We start from the raw sequence: 17,088 nt of genomic DNA, 5'->3' as shown, positions 1-17,088 counted from the left end.
ACTGAGAGAGAGAGAGAGAGAGAGTACAATGAAGAGAGAATGAAAGGGAGAGAGTACAATGAAGAGAGAATGAAAGAGAGAGGAATGACGAGAGAATAAGAGAGAGAGAGAGAGAGAGAGAGAGATGTATGTGAGAGAATACTATACTGTAAAGGAAGCAAAATGAGAAATAACATACAAAGGCAGTACCCACCTCTTAAGTATTCCCTTCTCTCTGTGAGCTTGTCTGGCAGAAAGTGTATGCTCTGCAGTACCCTGAGCTATCTATCTCTCTCTCTCTCTCTCTCTCTCTCTCTCTCTCCCTCTCTCTCCCTCTCTCCCTCCCTCTCTCTATTTCTTCATGGTGCAGCTGTCAAAGAGCAGGCTGCAGGAGCGAGGCTGCGATTTTGCTGCATGCAGACCTGTGTGCTGCACGGCTGACACTGAATTATTAACTATCACATGGACCAACACTTCACCATCCAGCCTGGAGCAGGAGCAGGAGGAGGAGGAGGGGGAGGAGGGGGAGGGGGAGGGGGGCCAGTGGGGGAGGGTGGGGCCATGCAAAAAGGCACCTGAAAATGGGAGGGGCAAAAGACTCCCTCAGTCTTCCCATTTCACATATTTCTTATGGGAGCCAAAGATCACAGTAGTTCTTAAAAAAAACACAGGGGGCGAAGACAGGTAACGCCATCAAAGTAAGGAGGAAGTACAAAGCTCACTCTGTGAAAATCTGCACTTTAATGCTTAAAAGCTTTTTGGCTTATCCAACCAAATTGAGCACTCTAGATATCATATAATTTTTGTATTATATATTATGTAGTTTTTTACAATGGGTGACAGAAGTGACACAGAGGAGATATAGTGTGGAAAACAGAAAAATGAACTAAAGAAAAGAGGTTGGTTGAACTAAAACTGACCATAAGGCATCGCGGTAAACAATGAGCACAGCTGACCAGATTTGTAGTAATAGCATCATCAATATTTAGTCAGCATATTTTTTTGTCATTTCTTTCACTTTTTTTCCTTTGTTACAGAGGTCCTAAAGTTTGGACTTTATGGCAAATTAACATAGGCAACACAGAATGATGGTGCCGATTTACACGTATATGAGCTCAGGTGTAGGTGATTGTGTCTTCAGTGTCTTTCGAAACCCCTGCTCAGTGCTACCAATAGGTGGCACTGTCTCCTCAGTAATGAGATGGGCACAGAGATTTGGAGTGTATGACCGAGCAGGAGCACTAGCTGTGCCAGGCACAAGCAGCCTCACTGCATAGCACAACAGCGCTTCTGTCACCAGTGGGTTACACACTGGCACACTCCCCTCGCACTTATTCACACTGCATGCTTGTGCAAATACACTCTTATACACAAATACACAATAGTTTTTTAACTGCAGGACGGCAGAAAATGGGAAGCTTTTCATTAGAAGGGACAGATATCCATTGTATTTGCTATATGGCTACTGTGTGTGTGTGTGTGTGTGTGTGTGTGTGTGTGTTTGTGTTGGGGGGGGGGGGGGGGGGGGACTAACCACTGTGTGAGTGACAAAGCTGTGTGTGAGTGGCATAAGGCAAAACACAAAAATCTGTCAAGAGTTTTTCATCAATGTCTCAACTCATTGTAAGTCCTTATACAGAAATACAAAACTAGTTGAAATCACACTTTGAATATCAGAAAACATTTCCTGCAGAGAGAAAAGTCCAAGAGATTGAAAACCATAGAGGACATGTGTTCCAACAAGCATGGGCTCACTCTTCTGCATATTCAGCACTTATCCCACAGGCATAGCATTAACAGATGTGCTTTTGGACCACGCGCATTTGCTTTAGAAATATCTGCTTTTCAGCAATGAACCAAAGGGAAAGGATTTTTCTACATGCTAGCCTATTTGTTCATGAGAGAATTAGGCCTACATGGCCTTGCAGTAGGCAGAATCAATGTTACAGACAGGTTATAACTATTACTTCACCTTCCCCTTTTGAGTCACACAGACCATAATTGTTCAATACTCTTTCCCAGCATTTAGGACACTTCCTTCCCGGGTCATCTGTGGGGATTGAAGATGTTGAGCTAGGGGGTTGTGCGTCATTAGCATGACTTCTTCGGTATTTTTTTTAAATAAAATATGCAAATTACTTGTATTCCGTTTTCCTACCACAACCCGACTGGCATAAGCTTACGCCAGGCAGAGTGAAAGACATTCTGTGTCCCCTTCACTCGCACATCTGTTTGAGGTCTGTACACTGCGCGTTCTCTGGCGCGTTATCTGTGCCGGGAAGCAACAGGATGTGAAATGTTTCCCGCTTCTCTTAAGGTCCCGCCATGTTCTCAGGAAAATCCCCGCGGCTGCAGGTGATTGACCGACTGCCTCAACCGCCAGGACCAGGGGTCAGAAACATCCCCACCTGTTTTGCTCGTCACATGTAGATTTGTTAGAGCTAGATGTCATGCTACTGTTGTTTAATTACTCTACAATGCAGCACTGTCATTGTTCACTTTGAAAGCTTTCTGAAGCCTATTGATTCGAATGTGAGTTTTGCTAACAATATCAAGGTACAAAAAATAAATAACCTGCATGGTCTGTAGGCTCACCTAGACTACATTGCTGGGAACTGCTCATTACACTAAGCTGTGCTGCAGAGAAATAGGCTTATGTCACTGCCATCAGTTGTACACAGTAATAAATAATAATAATACTACATGTGCAAGTTATTGAGGTACACATCTTGTAGCAAAGGGGAAGGTTGTTGTTTTTGAATCAATCATGTAGAATTAACTAACGGAATTAGTCTTTTTGAACCAATCACTCCATAGCTATAGCTGCACATTTATTTAAGCCTGGTGACTTATAACGTGCTCATTTTTGTGTTTTGTTTGTCAGTTTAAAAATGACAATTTTTCATTTTTGTCGTCACACAGCCACTGGAAAGATCTTGCCAGGGTATGCCTCAAGGGAGCATTCTTTCATAACACAGATATCTGAAAGAACTGTTAATGTTGAAAGAGGTTAGTTTGTCTGTATCCATTCTTCCATTCATTTTCTAAACACGACAGCAGTGATTTTCTGAGAAAGAATGAAATGTGCACATGCACGTGTCCAAAGTCAACAAGTCAAGAAACATTGGCATTCCTCTTGATTTATTTAACAATTTGGACAGAAAGACATTGTGCCATTCTGTCATATTTGTACACTGACAGGATTATTGCCATCAGGTTAAACAATGGAATATATGAAGTAATCCCTTCAGAAGCCCAATTCAATTACAGTGAGTACTGCGCCCTATTTCTTGAATTATATGATTAGTTGAGCAAGGGAAAAAAAAACATCTCCCTTTGTCTCATGTGTTACAGAAACCCATAACTTATTTCTCAAGAGGACCAATGGAAGACCGGGGAGTTTAAAGACACACAAATGCTACATTCTGTCCTCAGTGTATGCCTGTCAAATCAGATATGGACATATGGTGGTATTTATTTGACTCATATACACATTCATGCAATTTTTTGGATTATCACTTGCACTTTGTGTCTGTGTAGGTATAGTCCTATTTTCAATCAATTAATCAAAATGGTAAGACAGACAATGACAGTCATTGTTAAAACAACACGCTATGGATAGGATGACTATCAGCAAAAATAAGGAGCACATTCAAGGTCAGAATATGTTTAGAATTTGTTGGCTTTGCATGATGGTGTCTCTCTGTGAGGATGTGACTTTGTGGCACCTGTGCTATGGAGGTCTAGTGTGATAGTGGGCCTGAAATTCTAGGATTAGATCATTACTTCTGCCCTGGAGGTGAGAGTCTCACGTTACCTGCAAAGGGGAGTCAATTCAATGGAGAATGTGTGAGCCTATGCCTCAAGGTGAAAGGTATATTGTGTGTGTGCAAAGTATGGTATGTCAAGAGTATTGTGATTTTTTTCATGTTCAAAACAGGCCCCTGTTTTTCTAGCCCCTCGCTATCCCTAAAGATCTATTACACAACCAATAGTCAAAGATCCTTATTTTGACTTAGTTTTATGTAATGTGCCATTGGCAATTACATGATTGCACATTTTTCTTTCATTTAATTCTGTTAAGACCAGTGAAGGTAGGAAATTGTAGAGGACACTGATTTCAATGTGCAACCAAAAACAAATGTAAATCAGGGGGAAATTATTTCTGTTGAATTGTGTCCCAATTGTGTGGTTGGGTATGAAAGCCAATAGGATTAGTTCCTATTCAGTTTTCTTGTCTTGTTTTTAGTTCTCTCTCTCTCTCTCTCTCTCTCTCTCTCTCTCTCTCTCTGTCAGTTTATTTTGCCTGTCAGACCTGCAATGGCATGCCCCTTCCCTCTCCCCTTTAAGAGGCTCATGTATTTAGTTACTTGCAGGGATGCCAGACAGCAGTCATAATCCTCCCACTCTTCCCATAAGCCTCAGTTTTTTTTCTGTCTTTTAATTCAGAATTTACCGGAACAAACCCATGGAGAGGGAGTTGAACCGCTCCCCTCATTAAGGCTCATCAGACACGGCGTATGCATCTATCCAGTAAGAGCGTAGACTGAGCTGAAATCACTACGAATTTAAGATTTAACGTGGGAAAACGGCTTTTGGTTCATAATTGCATTCATACAACCCTAAAGTCATTGTGACCAGAGTTACTGCACATCACACTTGTTTAGCTCTGTCATACACAGAGATTGCACACCGCACACCACTGCTTAACCCATGGAGTCATCTATTAAACCTGCCAGAAGTCCTTCTGAAAGGCAGATCTTTTGGGGACGAAGAGAGAGGAAGTAAGGGACAATGTATCATCGGGGAATGATTGACAGGCCACTGCCCCATTTGCGCCCTGATCTGTCAGTTCAGCCCCAGTGGACACGGGGTGCACTGGGAACCTGTCAGGGCCACAGTCAACCCGCAGGCAGGGGCTGGTCCTCCAAAGAGATAATGACACACTGGGTCAAAGGGCTGAGGCTTTTCCCTCAGACCCATCACTCCAGCCCAATCCTCATAAAAAATGGTTGCACTCCACTGTAGCACTGTTGGTGCTCTTCTTCACATTTCTAAATGGGTTCACCAGGAAGTTCTTGAACAACATAATCGGTTCTCTTGCTCTGCTAAACATATAGATTTACTTTTGGATGTCAGACAGACATGACTGCAGAAACACGTCTATGGGGTGTTTTTGGTCGAACTGCTCCACCAAGGACTGTTCTAATTGTGACATTTTTAAGGTAATGTCTGAATACGGCCTCTCAAATTGGTTGCCTCTGAGCTCTTTGGCCAAACACCAATAGATGAAAGTTGGCCAGCGGGATATTCATGAGCAGGTTCATTCATTCTTTCAATCATTATCCTGTCTGTCTTTGTTCGGCTGGGCTCCCAACGGGTGCTGGCAGCACTGCTGGAGACCTCTCTCAAACTCAGACCAATCCTCCGTCCTCCATGTTTGCCTGTACATTAGCCCCTTAAATCAAGGCCTGAGAGACAGCAGCCTGGAACAACAAGCTGATGATGTCACTTTCTGTTCCCACCAAGGACTGTCAATGAGGGAGTTGTCCCCTTCCTAACGCATCCCCCCCCCCCCCCCCCCCCCCCAACATAAACACCCACTCATCCCACTCTTCACCTCCTGCGAGGTCACACACAGTAGAGACTGCGTCATATTCTGATTGACAGCGTGTTGCCTGCGTGGGGGGTAGAGCTAGGTGAAGGGTAGGTCATCTGTCAGCCCTAACGCACCCCAGACTGAGACTGGAAGAATAATGAGGGGTCTGTTCCTTGATGTGAGGCAGTGACATCAAAGTGAGACCAGAATAAATCAAAGCAAGTTTAAGTGAATTGAGCAAATCTAACTCAGTATGTGGCCTCCGGGGAAGAGGGTGTGGACGACCTGACACAAGCAATCCTATCATTGTGCCAGGCACCGTTTTGTCGGCGCCTAAAAAAGAGATGAGATTGAAGTGAAGGACATTTCAGGTTTAAAAGTTCAAAGCCAATTTCTCTTTAAACTGGATTTTTTTTTGTGTCTGTTCCTTTCCTTATTTTAAATGAACAACACTAGATCCATATCTGATAAGGATGTTAACTGGGTTTGTGGTACTTCAGCCCACTCAAGACAGGCGAGGTGATTCTACAGAACCTTCCTTGGCCATATGGCAGAAGTGATAACTACTGAACAGCAGTGGCCTCCTCCTCCATTAAGGTAGTTATAAAGCACACACCAAAGGCTCTTATGGACAGCTGTTGGAAGAGAAAATGGAGGGGGCAGATGCTAATGATGCTAGTTCTATTACCGGGGATAAAGGCTCTTAAATACGAACTGATGTTGACACGTACGGAGGTTAATGAATACAGGAAATGAGATTCACATTTTGAATATTCGGCTTATAGTTATTTTAAATGTGGACACAAGGACAGTATAATCTAATACCCCTTTTAAACTCGACCAAGGTTAAACTAAACAGATTTATAATATAAAAAGTTCGACCCATGTTATTCAACTCGGCTTATCAGACTACCTCTCAGCCTGGGTTGGAGAGGGGTCAGGCACAGGTCCATTAATGGCTTCACCCGAGTTGCCTGAAGTCTGAATTGACTAAACATGAATTAAACCTTGAGGTACACCTTGTTTTTCCTTGCCACCACTGACTACATGCTCTGGGGGGTTCATGCCTTGGGCCCTATAAAACACAGTGAGACAATGTGAATTGTTGATGGTGCTATAGAATCGAAAACCAATCTTAACCAACCATGGTCGTTGGTCCAAAAAGGGTGTACTGTTAGGGTGTACTAAGCACTAATCGATCATTATCCGATATTATGTCACCAACTCCTACGGATGGATTTTCACAAAGGAGGAAATGTTTATGGATTCCAACCACCTTCAGCCGCTTTCCCTCGCCTCCTATAATGCAAGTCAGTTGAGTTGACTCAAGCAGTAAAAGCTCAATCTTGATAGGGAACACACATTTTGTCATTTGGCTGAAAGCCGCCTGTTGCTATGGAGGAGCACTCCAAGTGATGCATCAGCTGGTGGCAATAGGCCAGCCAAGAGTGTGGGTTAGCGCAAATCAGAGGGTGTCTGATTGATAGCACTGAAGTGCTTGCTAGCACAGCCATTCACCAGCCATAAATAACATGCTAACAGCTAGCTACAGCTCAGCACAAACAGGCCTAGGCGTTGCTTATTTTGTCTGCAATGCATTATCATATTTAATCACCTCCTGTAACCCATGTTTAATGGGAGGGGGGAATCGTAATGTCCTGCCCATGTACTCCTGTGAACATGATTTATATCGTAAACTCAAAAAGAGGAGAGATATTTACGAGGTTGTTTATGAAGTTCTTTCAAACTGAAAAAGATTTAAGGAGTTGTTTTCAGTCGCATTTTATTTAATGTAATCCTTTTATGGTGACAAGCATTCTTGGCATCTTCCTTGAACCACCACTTGAAATGCATGGCATCCTTGTTTGTTTACACACACACACACACACACACAGTCAGTCACACACACACACACACACACACACACACGCCAAACACAGTCATACCTAATATGGCAGGCTACGACTGTTATAGTGCGCTGGGGTCTTAAGAGGCCCATGTTCCCAGCACTGTTGTGTATTAAGACATTATAGATGAAGCTGAACAATTTAACCATGTTGTGTTCATAGGGCACTTTAAAAACAAATAACTAACAATGACAAAACCAATGTGACAATGACAAAGTGACACAAAAGGACACTGTGCCTTTTAAGCAGAGAACAGTTTTGGTCTTACATTGATGTACCTTCTCAATTGTTCCTGATGGCAAAATGGGAGCCATCAGGTGTAAGGAAGAGCAAAAGCAAAATGGACACAGACAACAAGCAAAAAAACTGGCCAGGTCAAAGTTCATACAACACATCATCATTTCATGTAAAAACTGATGTCCCACCCCCCTATTGAGAACTCTTTTTTTTTTTTTTTGTACGAAACATATCATTGTTGTTCCAAACAAAACAAATGTAGGAATAGAAATATGAGTACGCTGTAAATATATATTCATATTTATAAATTTCTAGCTGTATTTACAAATGAACCATCTTTCTAGCTCAATTTGGCCCTCAAGCCAACACTATAGCCTGGTTATTTTTATCCATTCAATTTTGGTGAGAGACATCAGTCATCCATTAGCAACCCAACCCCAGAGAGGAATGGTTCTTCATGATCCCTTTCTCTGCCAGTTGAAATTTTCTATCCACCTCCATCCTGTGGGATGTTCCGAATGACGGGAGAAACCAACTGTAAAGTAAGAGATTGAATGTGGTCCCTTCATCTCTCCAGCAGTGCTCTTCCCAAAAAAAAAAAAAACAACACCACCACACCTACGGGCTCCATTCACTCTTAGTGTCTTAGAGAAGCACTTCCTCCTGGAGTGCAAAGGTATAAACACCAACCAGTCAGTTGGATCTGTCCCAACAGCACTTCTGTTTATAATGTTTACAGCACACTTGCTTACGGACATCCCCAATTTGAGCTTTATCTACGGAGTCCACTGAAGTCCAGCTCAGGGGTGAACAGAGAAGAGTTTGTAAGGTGTCTTTAGGAGTGTGTGTGTGTGTGTGTGTGTGTGTGTGTGTGTGTGTGTGTGTGTGTGTGTGTGTGTGTGTGTGTGTGTGTGTGTGTGTGTGTGTTTGCGTTCAAGTGTTTAGTTTGCTGAGCATGAGTGTGGGTATCTGCAGAGACAAAAAGACGACGACTTGCAGCATCAGCGCTTCTTGAACGCCACCCTGCTCGGGTGAGGGGGAAACTTTGGCAGGCAGGGCTCGTCCACGCCGGCATCATGGGAGAACACGGAGTCCTCCCCCGAGGAGCAGGTGGAGCTGCGTGTGTCGGGGTAGTTTGGGGAGTATTGATCCATAGACATGGAGAGATCCAGATACTCCTGAGAAAGACACAACAAGTCTGGTTTATGCAGCGCTCGCACAGAACATCTGTAGTGCTTTAGTAGACCCAAATAAATATAAGCACATTACTTTCAGTTCAGCTAATGCTTGATTGTTTAGTCTCTTAAGTCAGAAACTCCAGATAAACAGAGACAAAAACATCCTTTTTTTCCCCTGGAGCCTAACAATTATGTTCTCATTGGAGGTTTGAAGCATGATGTGACCGTTATGCCTCGCAGTATTATCACCATCAAAGTTACATTGTATTCTTCATGAGCTTAGCTCCTTCTCGAAAATCACATGCTCGACATATCTGTGCAGAGACTGACCTGGTTGGAGGTCATGGACAGCGTACGGTCAAGGTCCTCCACCAACTGATGGAATGTTGGTCTCTGAGAAGGAACTGCATGCCAGCAATCCCTCATCATCATATACCTGACATCAAGAAAGAGACAATGTTAGGCTGAGAGGAAAGGACTACAAGTCAGCAAGGAGAGGAAATTATACTAGACTACTTCTCTGTAATATACTTTAGTGCAGATTTTTAAAAACTGACCAAAGGAGCATTGTTAAAACAGGACTATTTAAAACACTTTTCTTGAGTGTTGTGCAAATATCAAGAAAGTCATAAGACTGACCAACAATTTCATTTAGATACAGAGTAACCAAAAACCGATGTTGTGCATATTTCGATAAAACACTATCGTAACGGCATATAATAGCTGTATGTGCGTGTTATCGGCTACATTTGCATTGTTTACCTATATAAATAGACTTAGCGTATCGATTGTTTAACTGACTGTCCGATAGCCGATGCAGCTACGATAAATTAGATCGAGCCTTACATCTCATGGGTGCAGGTGGTGGGCTTGTCCATGCGATGTCCTTCCTTCAGCAGCTTGAAGAGTTCCTCAACGGGGACACCAGGGTATGGGGAGCCCCCTAAAGTAAAGGTCTCCCAGAGGAGCACCCCAAAAGACCACCTGGAAAACACAATACCAGTTCAGTCTTAATTCAATGATTCAATGGTTCAAAATCAAGCTCAACAGTTTGGCTCATTAGACTAATTTCAAATGATAAAATACACTCAATGAAATCACAAGACACTCACACATCACTCTGGTGCGTGTATATCCTGTCAAAGAGAGCCTCGGGAGCCATCCACTTCACTGGCAAACGACCCTATGGAAAGAATACTCCACTTTAGACCAAATAAGGAAACCAGAGAGGTGATGTCTGAGGAAGAAAGCCAGTGCCAGCAAGGGTTATGACAGTCCGTCCTGTCCTACTTACATTGGTGGTCTTCTTGTAGTAATCAATGTGGTGGATATCTCGCGCCAAGCCAAAGTCTGCTATTTTCATCACATTGTCCTCGGTCACCAGAACATTGCGGGCAGCCAGGTCCCTGTGTATGCACTGCAAGGGACAGACAGGGGACACAAGTTAGTGTTGACAAAGCATTGTGACCCTTCTGTTCAACCCACCTCCAAAAATATACCTAAAACAACAGACATGTCTACTCATTAGAGCCTATTAATACATGTAGGCCTCAATAGGTAAATGTTCAGATATTCACATGAAAAGGCCACATGAAATATAATTAGTGAAGGTTACCTTTTTAGAAGACAGATACTCCATCCCTCTTGCCACTTGATACGCGCAGGATACTAGATCTTTGATGGACATGTTCTCAATTGGCACCTGATCTGGATTGTAGCAGTACTCCATACCAGGAGGGCGGCGAGCTCTTAGGTACTCCCTCAGGTTGCCCTTGGAGGCAAACTCCACAATGACATACAGTGGACCTGGAAAGGTCACATCAAGCACAGGCTTACATCTTCTACACAGTAGTGCATTCCAGTAAATAATGTTGACAGGGATACATTTATTTCAGGAAAGAGAGAACCATGAATCATTTCTTTAAACAAAACAAATTCTAGTATAAGCACTACTTATACTCGAGTACTACGGATGTAAAAAATATGACTGATTGGCAGGATCTCAATTGTACTCGTCTCTCCAAAAGATGGAAAGAAATATGACTGCTTTGGCCAAGGGACTTTGGCATGTTTCAGTTGCATAATGGCTTGGCCAAACAGGTGGAAGAGTGAGGAGGCCCAGGTCATGTTTTCTGTATTAGTCTGGCATAAGGAACATGGCTGGGGTGGGATGCAGCTTCAGGGTAATGGTCTTGCTCTGCAGAGAGCCTTGCGCCGCTGCCAAGGCTTGTCAGGGAAGATTTGAGTGATATAGCAGATCTGGCAGCAGAGGCCATATCCAGCAGAGAGCTCAGGAAGCTGGTGTCGGAAGCTCTTACTGCTCCCATTGTATACACTTGGCCCTGGTCACCTGAACCGGCTGATCCCCCTGTCCACCATCTTAACTCTCGGACCATGCGACTGTCTTTAGAGAGGGAAATCTCCTTTTCTCTATTTGTCTTAACTTGCCATTTTGAAAAATCTAACTTTTTATTTTTTTTATTTATTTATCTCTCTTTGGGCAGTATCTCACATTCTCCACTCATTCGTCTTTCTTCATTTCGATCAATAACTCACCTTCTTGTGTGCAGGCTCCAAGCAGGTTGATGATGTTCTTGTGTTTGCCAATGATCTTCATCATCTCCATCTCTGAGATCAGGTCTGATAGGTCTTTTTCTGTGGCATCAGCTGTAGGAGTAAGACAATATTGCTGACTTGAGCCCAGTGACACAGAGTACTGCCATGAGGTACTTCTGTAGATTGAATTAATGAATCAGGGTAGAATTAATGTTTGAGAAAGGTAAGTAAAGCTACTTTAGGTTTGAGTGAAGGTACATTAATTGAATAAGCTGGGGTATAGCTTGTGCTAGAAAAAGTGCCTCCTCGTCCTTTTCCTGGACAGTGCATCTCCAGTTTTATGGGGACTGTCATACATTTTAAATCAGAGCTTCTCGTTCATTTTTACTTGGGTCCGTCTTGTGTGTGGTGGCCTGTTGCCAGGAATAGACGCTTCGGGAGCCCAGCTGCCCTGAGCTGATTCTCCCAGTGGGACCTAATGCTACAAATCCCTATGTGATCCACTGGGAGACTGGAGGTTTGCCATTACCACTACAGTTTAAAGACTTTAAATTGACGGATGTTTTTAACACGAGCCAGCGAGTAGTAATGGTTCATTATTAGAAAAAAATAGATGTAACAGAGTGGGCAAACTCAACCATACTCCCTCGACACCCATGGCAATACTGTTCTCTATCGATATTTGTGACATACTTGTGATTCAGCATGTACTCCAAAAGTTCACTTTATATTTCTAAGAAACCATATAAATTGTGCTTTATGCCCTTTGGATACATGGTTTTATGGTTACATCAATTTCAATAAATCTCAAGCAGTCTTTCTTGTTAGTGCCATTTTTATGCCACTGTGCCAAACTTACATTTCAGCATCTTGACTGCCACTTTGTTGACACGGTTTGGCTTTTCTTTATCCATTCCCATGCACTCTCCCATCATCACTTGCCCAAAGCATCCTTCACCAAGTGGCTTCCCGAGAACTAGCCTATACAAAAGCATATGTGAGAGAAAAGCCAGAAACATTAGAAGGGAGCACCAAAATGGATTAACAGCAAAGAAAAACACAACTGAGCAGCAGGCCTCATGTCAGAAAGAATCCCAAGAAGGCAAGACTTTGTAAACCGAATGGTGGCAGTGATCTGTACCTCTCTCTGGTCAGCTCCCAGCGTGGGTCCTGGGGCAGCTCGTACTCGGAGACCCCGGAGAGCATGGGTGAGCCCCCGGAGGAGAGGCGCGAGGGACGCACCAGCATGGCCCCGGAGTGCAGGGAGGAGCTGGAGTCCACAGACACCTGTGAGGTAAGGAGCAATAGGTTACCCTCCATCACATTCAACAGTACAGGAGACAGGTTTAGAGAAAAGAGACAGGGTTGCTAAGCTAACAGAGAACATGTGTTTCCTAATGTGTTGGGTGGAATGATAGGTCAGGCAAATTGTGGAAATGATGCAAGAACACTTTACATAATCTTGTGAATGCATATTGGTTAATCAGAGAGATTAAAGTGAGGCTGATTTTGCCAAAAGGGAGCTGTTGGTAAAAATATGACTTTCAGTATATTTACCTTAATGGAATAACTTACCTCTGAGGAAAAATACAGAGCCAAACTTACCTTTGGTCAATCTGGCTTCTTAATGAGCCAATTTGAAGTTAATGGTCATTTTAATTAGAAATATATAGAACTTTACCGTATTCATAACATCAAATAATTTATGAAAATATATTTTCCAACGGCTGAGGTACTAGTCTGAGGAAAGGAAGGAGTAGAAATTGCAAACCCCCTATCTACTTTCTGTTACCTGTCTGCGCAGAGGAATGCTCTTGGCCAGCTTGTGAACGGCGAGCTGACTGTTGAAGTTGCTCTTTTTGGACGAGCTGTGCATCCTGGCGATGACAGCAAAGGCCACCATCACGCATATGACGAAGAAGCCGACGCAGTAGATCAGGACCTCCAGATAGGTTTGATTGGGCAGGGGAGAGGGGGGCACGGCTTCATTGACAAAAAGGAAACCAAGTTAGCTGCATGGCTCTAGCTACACACCAAGCAAATAGACCCCCCCACACACACACACACACATCTCAGTGTCTTACTCCTTTCCAACCAAGTTTTCAGACTATTTGATTCATTGTCATTTCTTATGGAACCATTATGAAAAACCTTCACAGTACAGATTCATTTTCCCATCAACATCATTCACCTCCTAGCAGAAAAAAACATATGAAGAGACCCAATTTAAAAGAAAGAAAAGTATTCCTATTTAAAAAATCTTTTTTAAAAGGGAATAAAAGACGGATTTAATTAACGTACAGAAACAGAGCAGAAAAAAACTCCAAATAGAAAGAAACAACTGTGCCTTGTGTTTGGACTTTGGATGACAAGCGACATGATAATCCAACATGATGCACACCCGAAGCATTGCCTCCTGCTCAGCGTTGGATTATCATCAACAACCCAAAGATCATTACATCCTCATTTCACTAGTGAAATTGCACTGAAACACTCTCTTTGGGAGTCTTATCAAACTGAAATTCCAAACACAAGATCCTGTATCATCTATGACTTTCTATTGTGAAGGGAAAGGAAAGTGCATTTGAGTAAAGCTCAATGCCGAGTGCCAAACACCATCCACAGCCACATCATGTCCTCTTAAGGACAACATTGGCCCATCTTGGTAGGACAGTGTCTGGCATGCTTTGATCTCATTAGCACAGGGAGGGCAGGAGAGAGGGATGTCTCGTCGCGTCACAGGCCATCCCATTAGACAGGGAATGCACAGGGACCATGCAGAGGTAAAGGAGCAGGATGACGGAAAGAAGCCATTTTTAGAAACACACACTGACCTGCACTGCACCTGAACTGACTGAGAGGATTAGTTTCAAGAAGATCCGAATATTCCCAGTAATGAGGAGATGCTATAAGTATTATGGCCATTAAGATAATGTGGCCTTTTCTCTCTCCCCCTCTCCCCCTCCCTCTGTGTGTGTGTGTGTGTGTGTGTGTGTGTGTGTGTGTGTGTGTGTGACTGAGAATATCGATGTCTTTAGCCAGTGGGCAGATTGCAGGAATTAAAACAGAAATACTGTCAAAGCAGATATACTGCCATGAAGTGTGTGAATTTAAAATGCACGAAAGCTGTCGTCAGCTTCATTCCACTCTAATGTGATACAACATCTGCAAGGCCAGTGTGAGAGTTATGCAGAGGGCACAGAAGAAGAACAGAACAGAACAGAACATAAACCATGAAAGAACCTTAGATACCTTCATAGACAGTCAACCATGCAGAATGGTGAGAGTGCCCGATAGAGTTCCCCGCCAAGCAGGTATACTCCCCAGTATTCTCAAAAGTCACATTCTTTATTTGCAGGACCTCCATTTCCTTGTCCGTGGTGTTAAGGCCAGCGGTCTAGAAGAAAACAACGGGAACAGACCCCGAGAGAAGAACCCAGAGAGGGAGAGAAGGGCTGAGTTAGGAAGGACCAGCAAAGAGCAGATTCACCTAGCAAGATAGAAGGAGGACTGACACGCCTCGAGTCCCCAGGCACACACCCACGCTCATACACACACGCACAGATATACACACACACACACACACACACACACACACACACACACACACACACACACACACACACACACACACACACACACACACACACACACACACACACACACACACGCCGCACACACACACCCTCCTGGAAAGAAAACATAAAATACTGAAATGCACCCCCGAGGTTCAGCTTCAGCAGTACCGTCCCTGCAATAAACACAGTTAGTGGCGAAGGTTGAAGTGGAGGGGGATGTGAGCTGAGGAGAGAGAGTGCACAATGTTTTCACCGCGCACAGACCCATCACCATCTGAGAAGAGAGCAGGGATAGAGGGGAAACCCAGCCTACCCGCTTCAGTCCATCTCTACATGCACGAGATGGGCCACATGGAATTGTATCCAGCAGAGCTACGTAAACCACAGCGACTGCAGTTCACTAAATGGGCAACCTATACAAATCCTTGTGGGAACATACTAAAGAACCCCCTCCCCCCAAAGGAGGCTCTGCTGGGATTTTCTTTTCCATGGCATCATTCACAAGTAGGAAAATCAAGTGAGCAGGGAATGGAGTCAGGAGAGAGAAAAGCTTATTCATAACCTTCCACACTTCATCATGGTTTCTGGACCCTCTCATTTCCCCCCCACCCTCTCCCTTAAAATCTTTCCCTCATCTGACATGACCCCTCTGGGCTCCCGTTGAAGGGTTACCTTGAGCCATTGGCCTAGTGACAGCGAGCCAGGCCGACTGATTGGCCTCGCCTATATAATTGGACACTTTACATATATACTCCCCGCTCTCCTCCTCAGTCACATTGGAGAGCGCCAGCACTTGAGTGTCTGAGCTGTTCACCCCTGAATGCTGCAAACAGGAAACAGGGCAGACACATCAGGCCATGTAAGGTCACAGAATCTGGCAGTCAGTAAACATCACCATGGCAACAGGTGCACAAACAAACAAACAGAAGTAGTGTGGACAAATGAGGCTGTACAGTGCTACCAGTAGCCAAGACTTCTTAAATATGTTCTTAAAATGTAATCTTGCTTAAAATGGGTACATGTCATGAGTGGATGGTCACAGGTTGATTCACACAGAAAGCCACACAGAGAGTCTTGAGGGTGACAGATTAAATGTCTTACCTTGAGCACTTGAACATATGGCAAGCCATCGGATCCGTAACGACTCCCGTTTATTTCAATATGCTTCAACCACTGGATGTGCGGCTGAGGGTCACTGAAGACCTTACAGACAAACTCGACATCACTGCCCACCACCGCAGTGCGATTTGCTGGAAGGCCTGCTTGTAGGATGGGCCTATGAGGTGAGCGTTCTGTGTATTTGGACACACACACACACACACACACACACACACACACACACACACACACACACACACACACACACACACACACACACACACACACCAAGTCTTTTAAAAACCGTCAAAAGTATATCACAGGGTATATCTGAGCTGTAAGAACGTCTGGTCTGAGTTTAGCCTAATACACATCAGATCTCAAACAATATGGAGACTAAAATTACATGGTCCAGCAAAAAGTAGATCCAAAAGATCCACTTATCCAGGCCAGACTCCGTTAGTATAATTGCAGCCATTTTGTTGAAATGACTGCAAGTCAGAGCAGCTGCCCCTGGTTCAGTTGGAACAGTTAAATAAGTTGACTGAAGTCCAGAGGCTAAAAGCTGCTTGCAGGGAGGGGGGAAAAAAAACCTCTGGTTCATTCCGAAGCTCGATAAATGAGAGCCTGGGTAATGAAGCAGAAAACTCTGGCACGGAGACAAAATGTCCCGACTCAGATCTGCTTTGCTTTTCTTTGATTGTGGAGATCATGGCGCCTTGAGAGCGGGCAAATTAGGCCTGCTCTCAAAGCGCAGTATCAAAACCAATCAGTGGTAGCGAGGTTATGGGGTGATGTCATGCCCTTAGAAAACCCAGCAAGGCTTTACTGGCCAATGGGGCGTGATTCAGACTGACTGGGTTATTCAGATGTGGCCGAGTCACAGACCAGCGTGAGTGAAGCAGGTTCCTGGCCTCGTCTCACCTTGCTGTTTATGTCTCGCGCACCGCAGACTT

At 43.9% G+C, this 17,088-nt stretch overlaps 1 protein-coding gene across 1 annotated transcript in view; it reads right to left on the bottom strand.

Annotated features, from left to right (window-relative positions):
- Positions 1–7,364: 7,364 nt before the first annotated feature.
- fgfr1a (fibroblast growth factor receptor 1a) overlaps positions 7,365–17,088 on the bottom strand; it is a 28,855-nt gene continuing 19,131 nt past the window's right edge. Inside the window, exons 8-19 of the mRNA XM_080852840.1 lie at positions 16,136–16,326; positions 14,709–14,853; positions 13,249–13,439; positions 12,598–12,743; positions 12,316–12,437; positions 11,457–11,567; positions 10,516–10,706; positions 10,195–10,317; positions 10,013–10,083; positions 9,747–9,884; positions 9,231–9,336; positions 7,365–8,900 (exon numbers count right to left, since the gene is read on the bottom strand). Coding sequence (XP_080708966.1) covers positions 8,724–8,900; positions 9,231–9,336; positions 9,747–9,884; positions 10,013–10,083; positions 10,195–10,317; positions 10,516–10,706; positions 11,457–11,567; positions 12,316–12,437; positions 12,598–12,743; positions 13,249–13,439; positions 14,709–14,853; positions 16,136–16,326 — 1,712 coding nt within the window. The 3' untranslated portion in view covers positions 7,365–8,723. The remainder of the gene's footprint in view (positions 8,901–9,230; positions 9,337–9,746; positions 9,885–10,012; positions 10,084–10,194; positions 10,318–10,515; positions 10,707–11,456; positions 11,568–12,315; positions 12,438–12,597; positions 12,744–13,248; positions 13,440–14,708; positions 14,854–16,135; positions 16,327–17,088) is intronic.

Source organism: Sprattus sprattus (genome assembly GCF_963457725.1).
Source record: "Sprattus sprattus genome assembly, chromosome: 15".
NCBI lineage: Eukaryota > Metazoa > Chordata > Actinopteri > Clupeiformes > Clupeidae > Sprattus > Sprattus sprattus.
The sequence above is the reverse complement of the archived record's forward strand: the minus strand, read 5'-3'. Positions and strand labels throughout refer to the sequence as shown.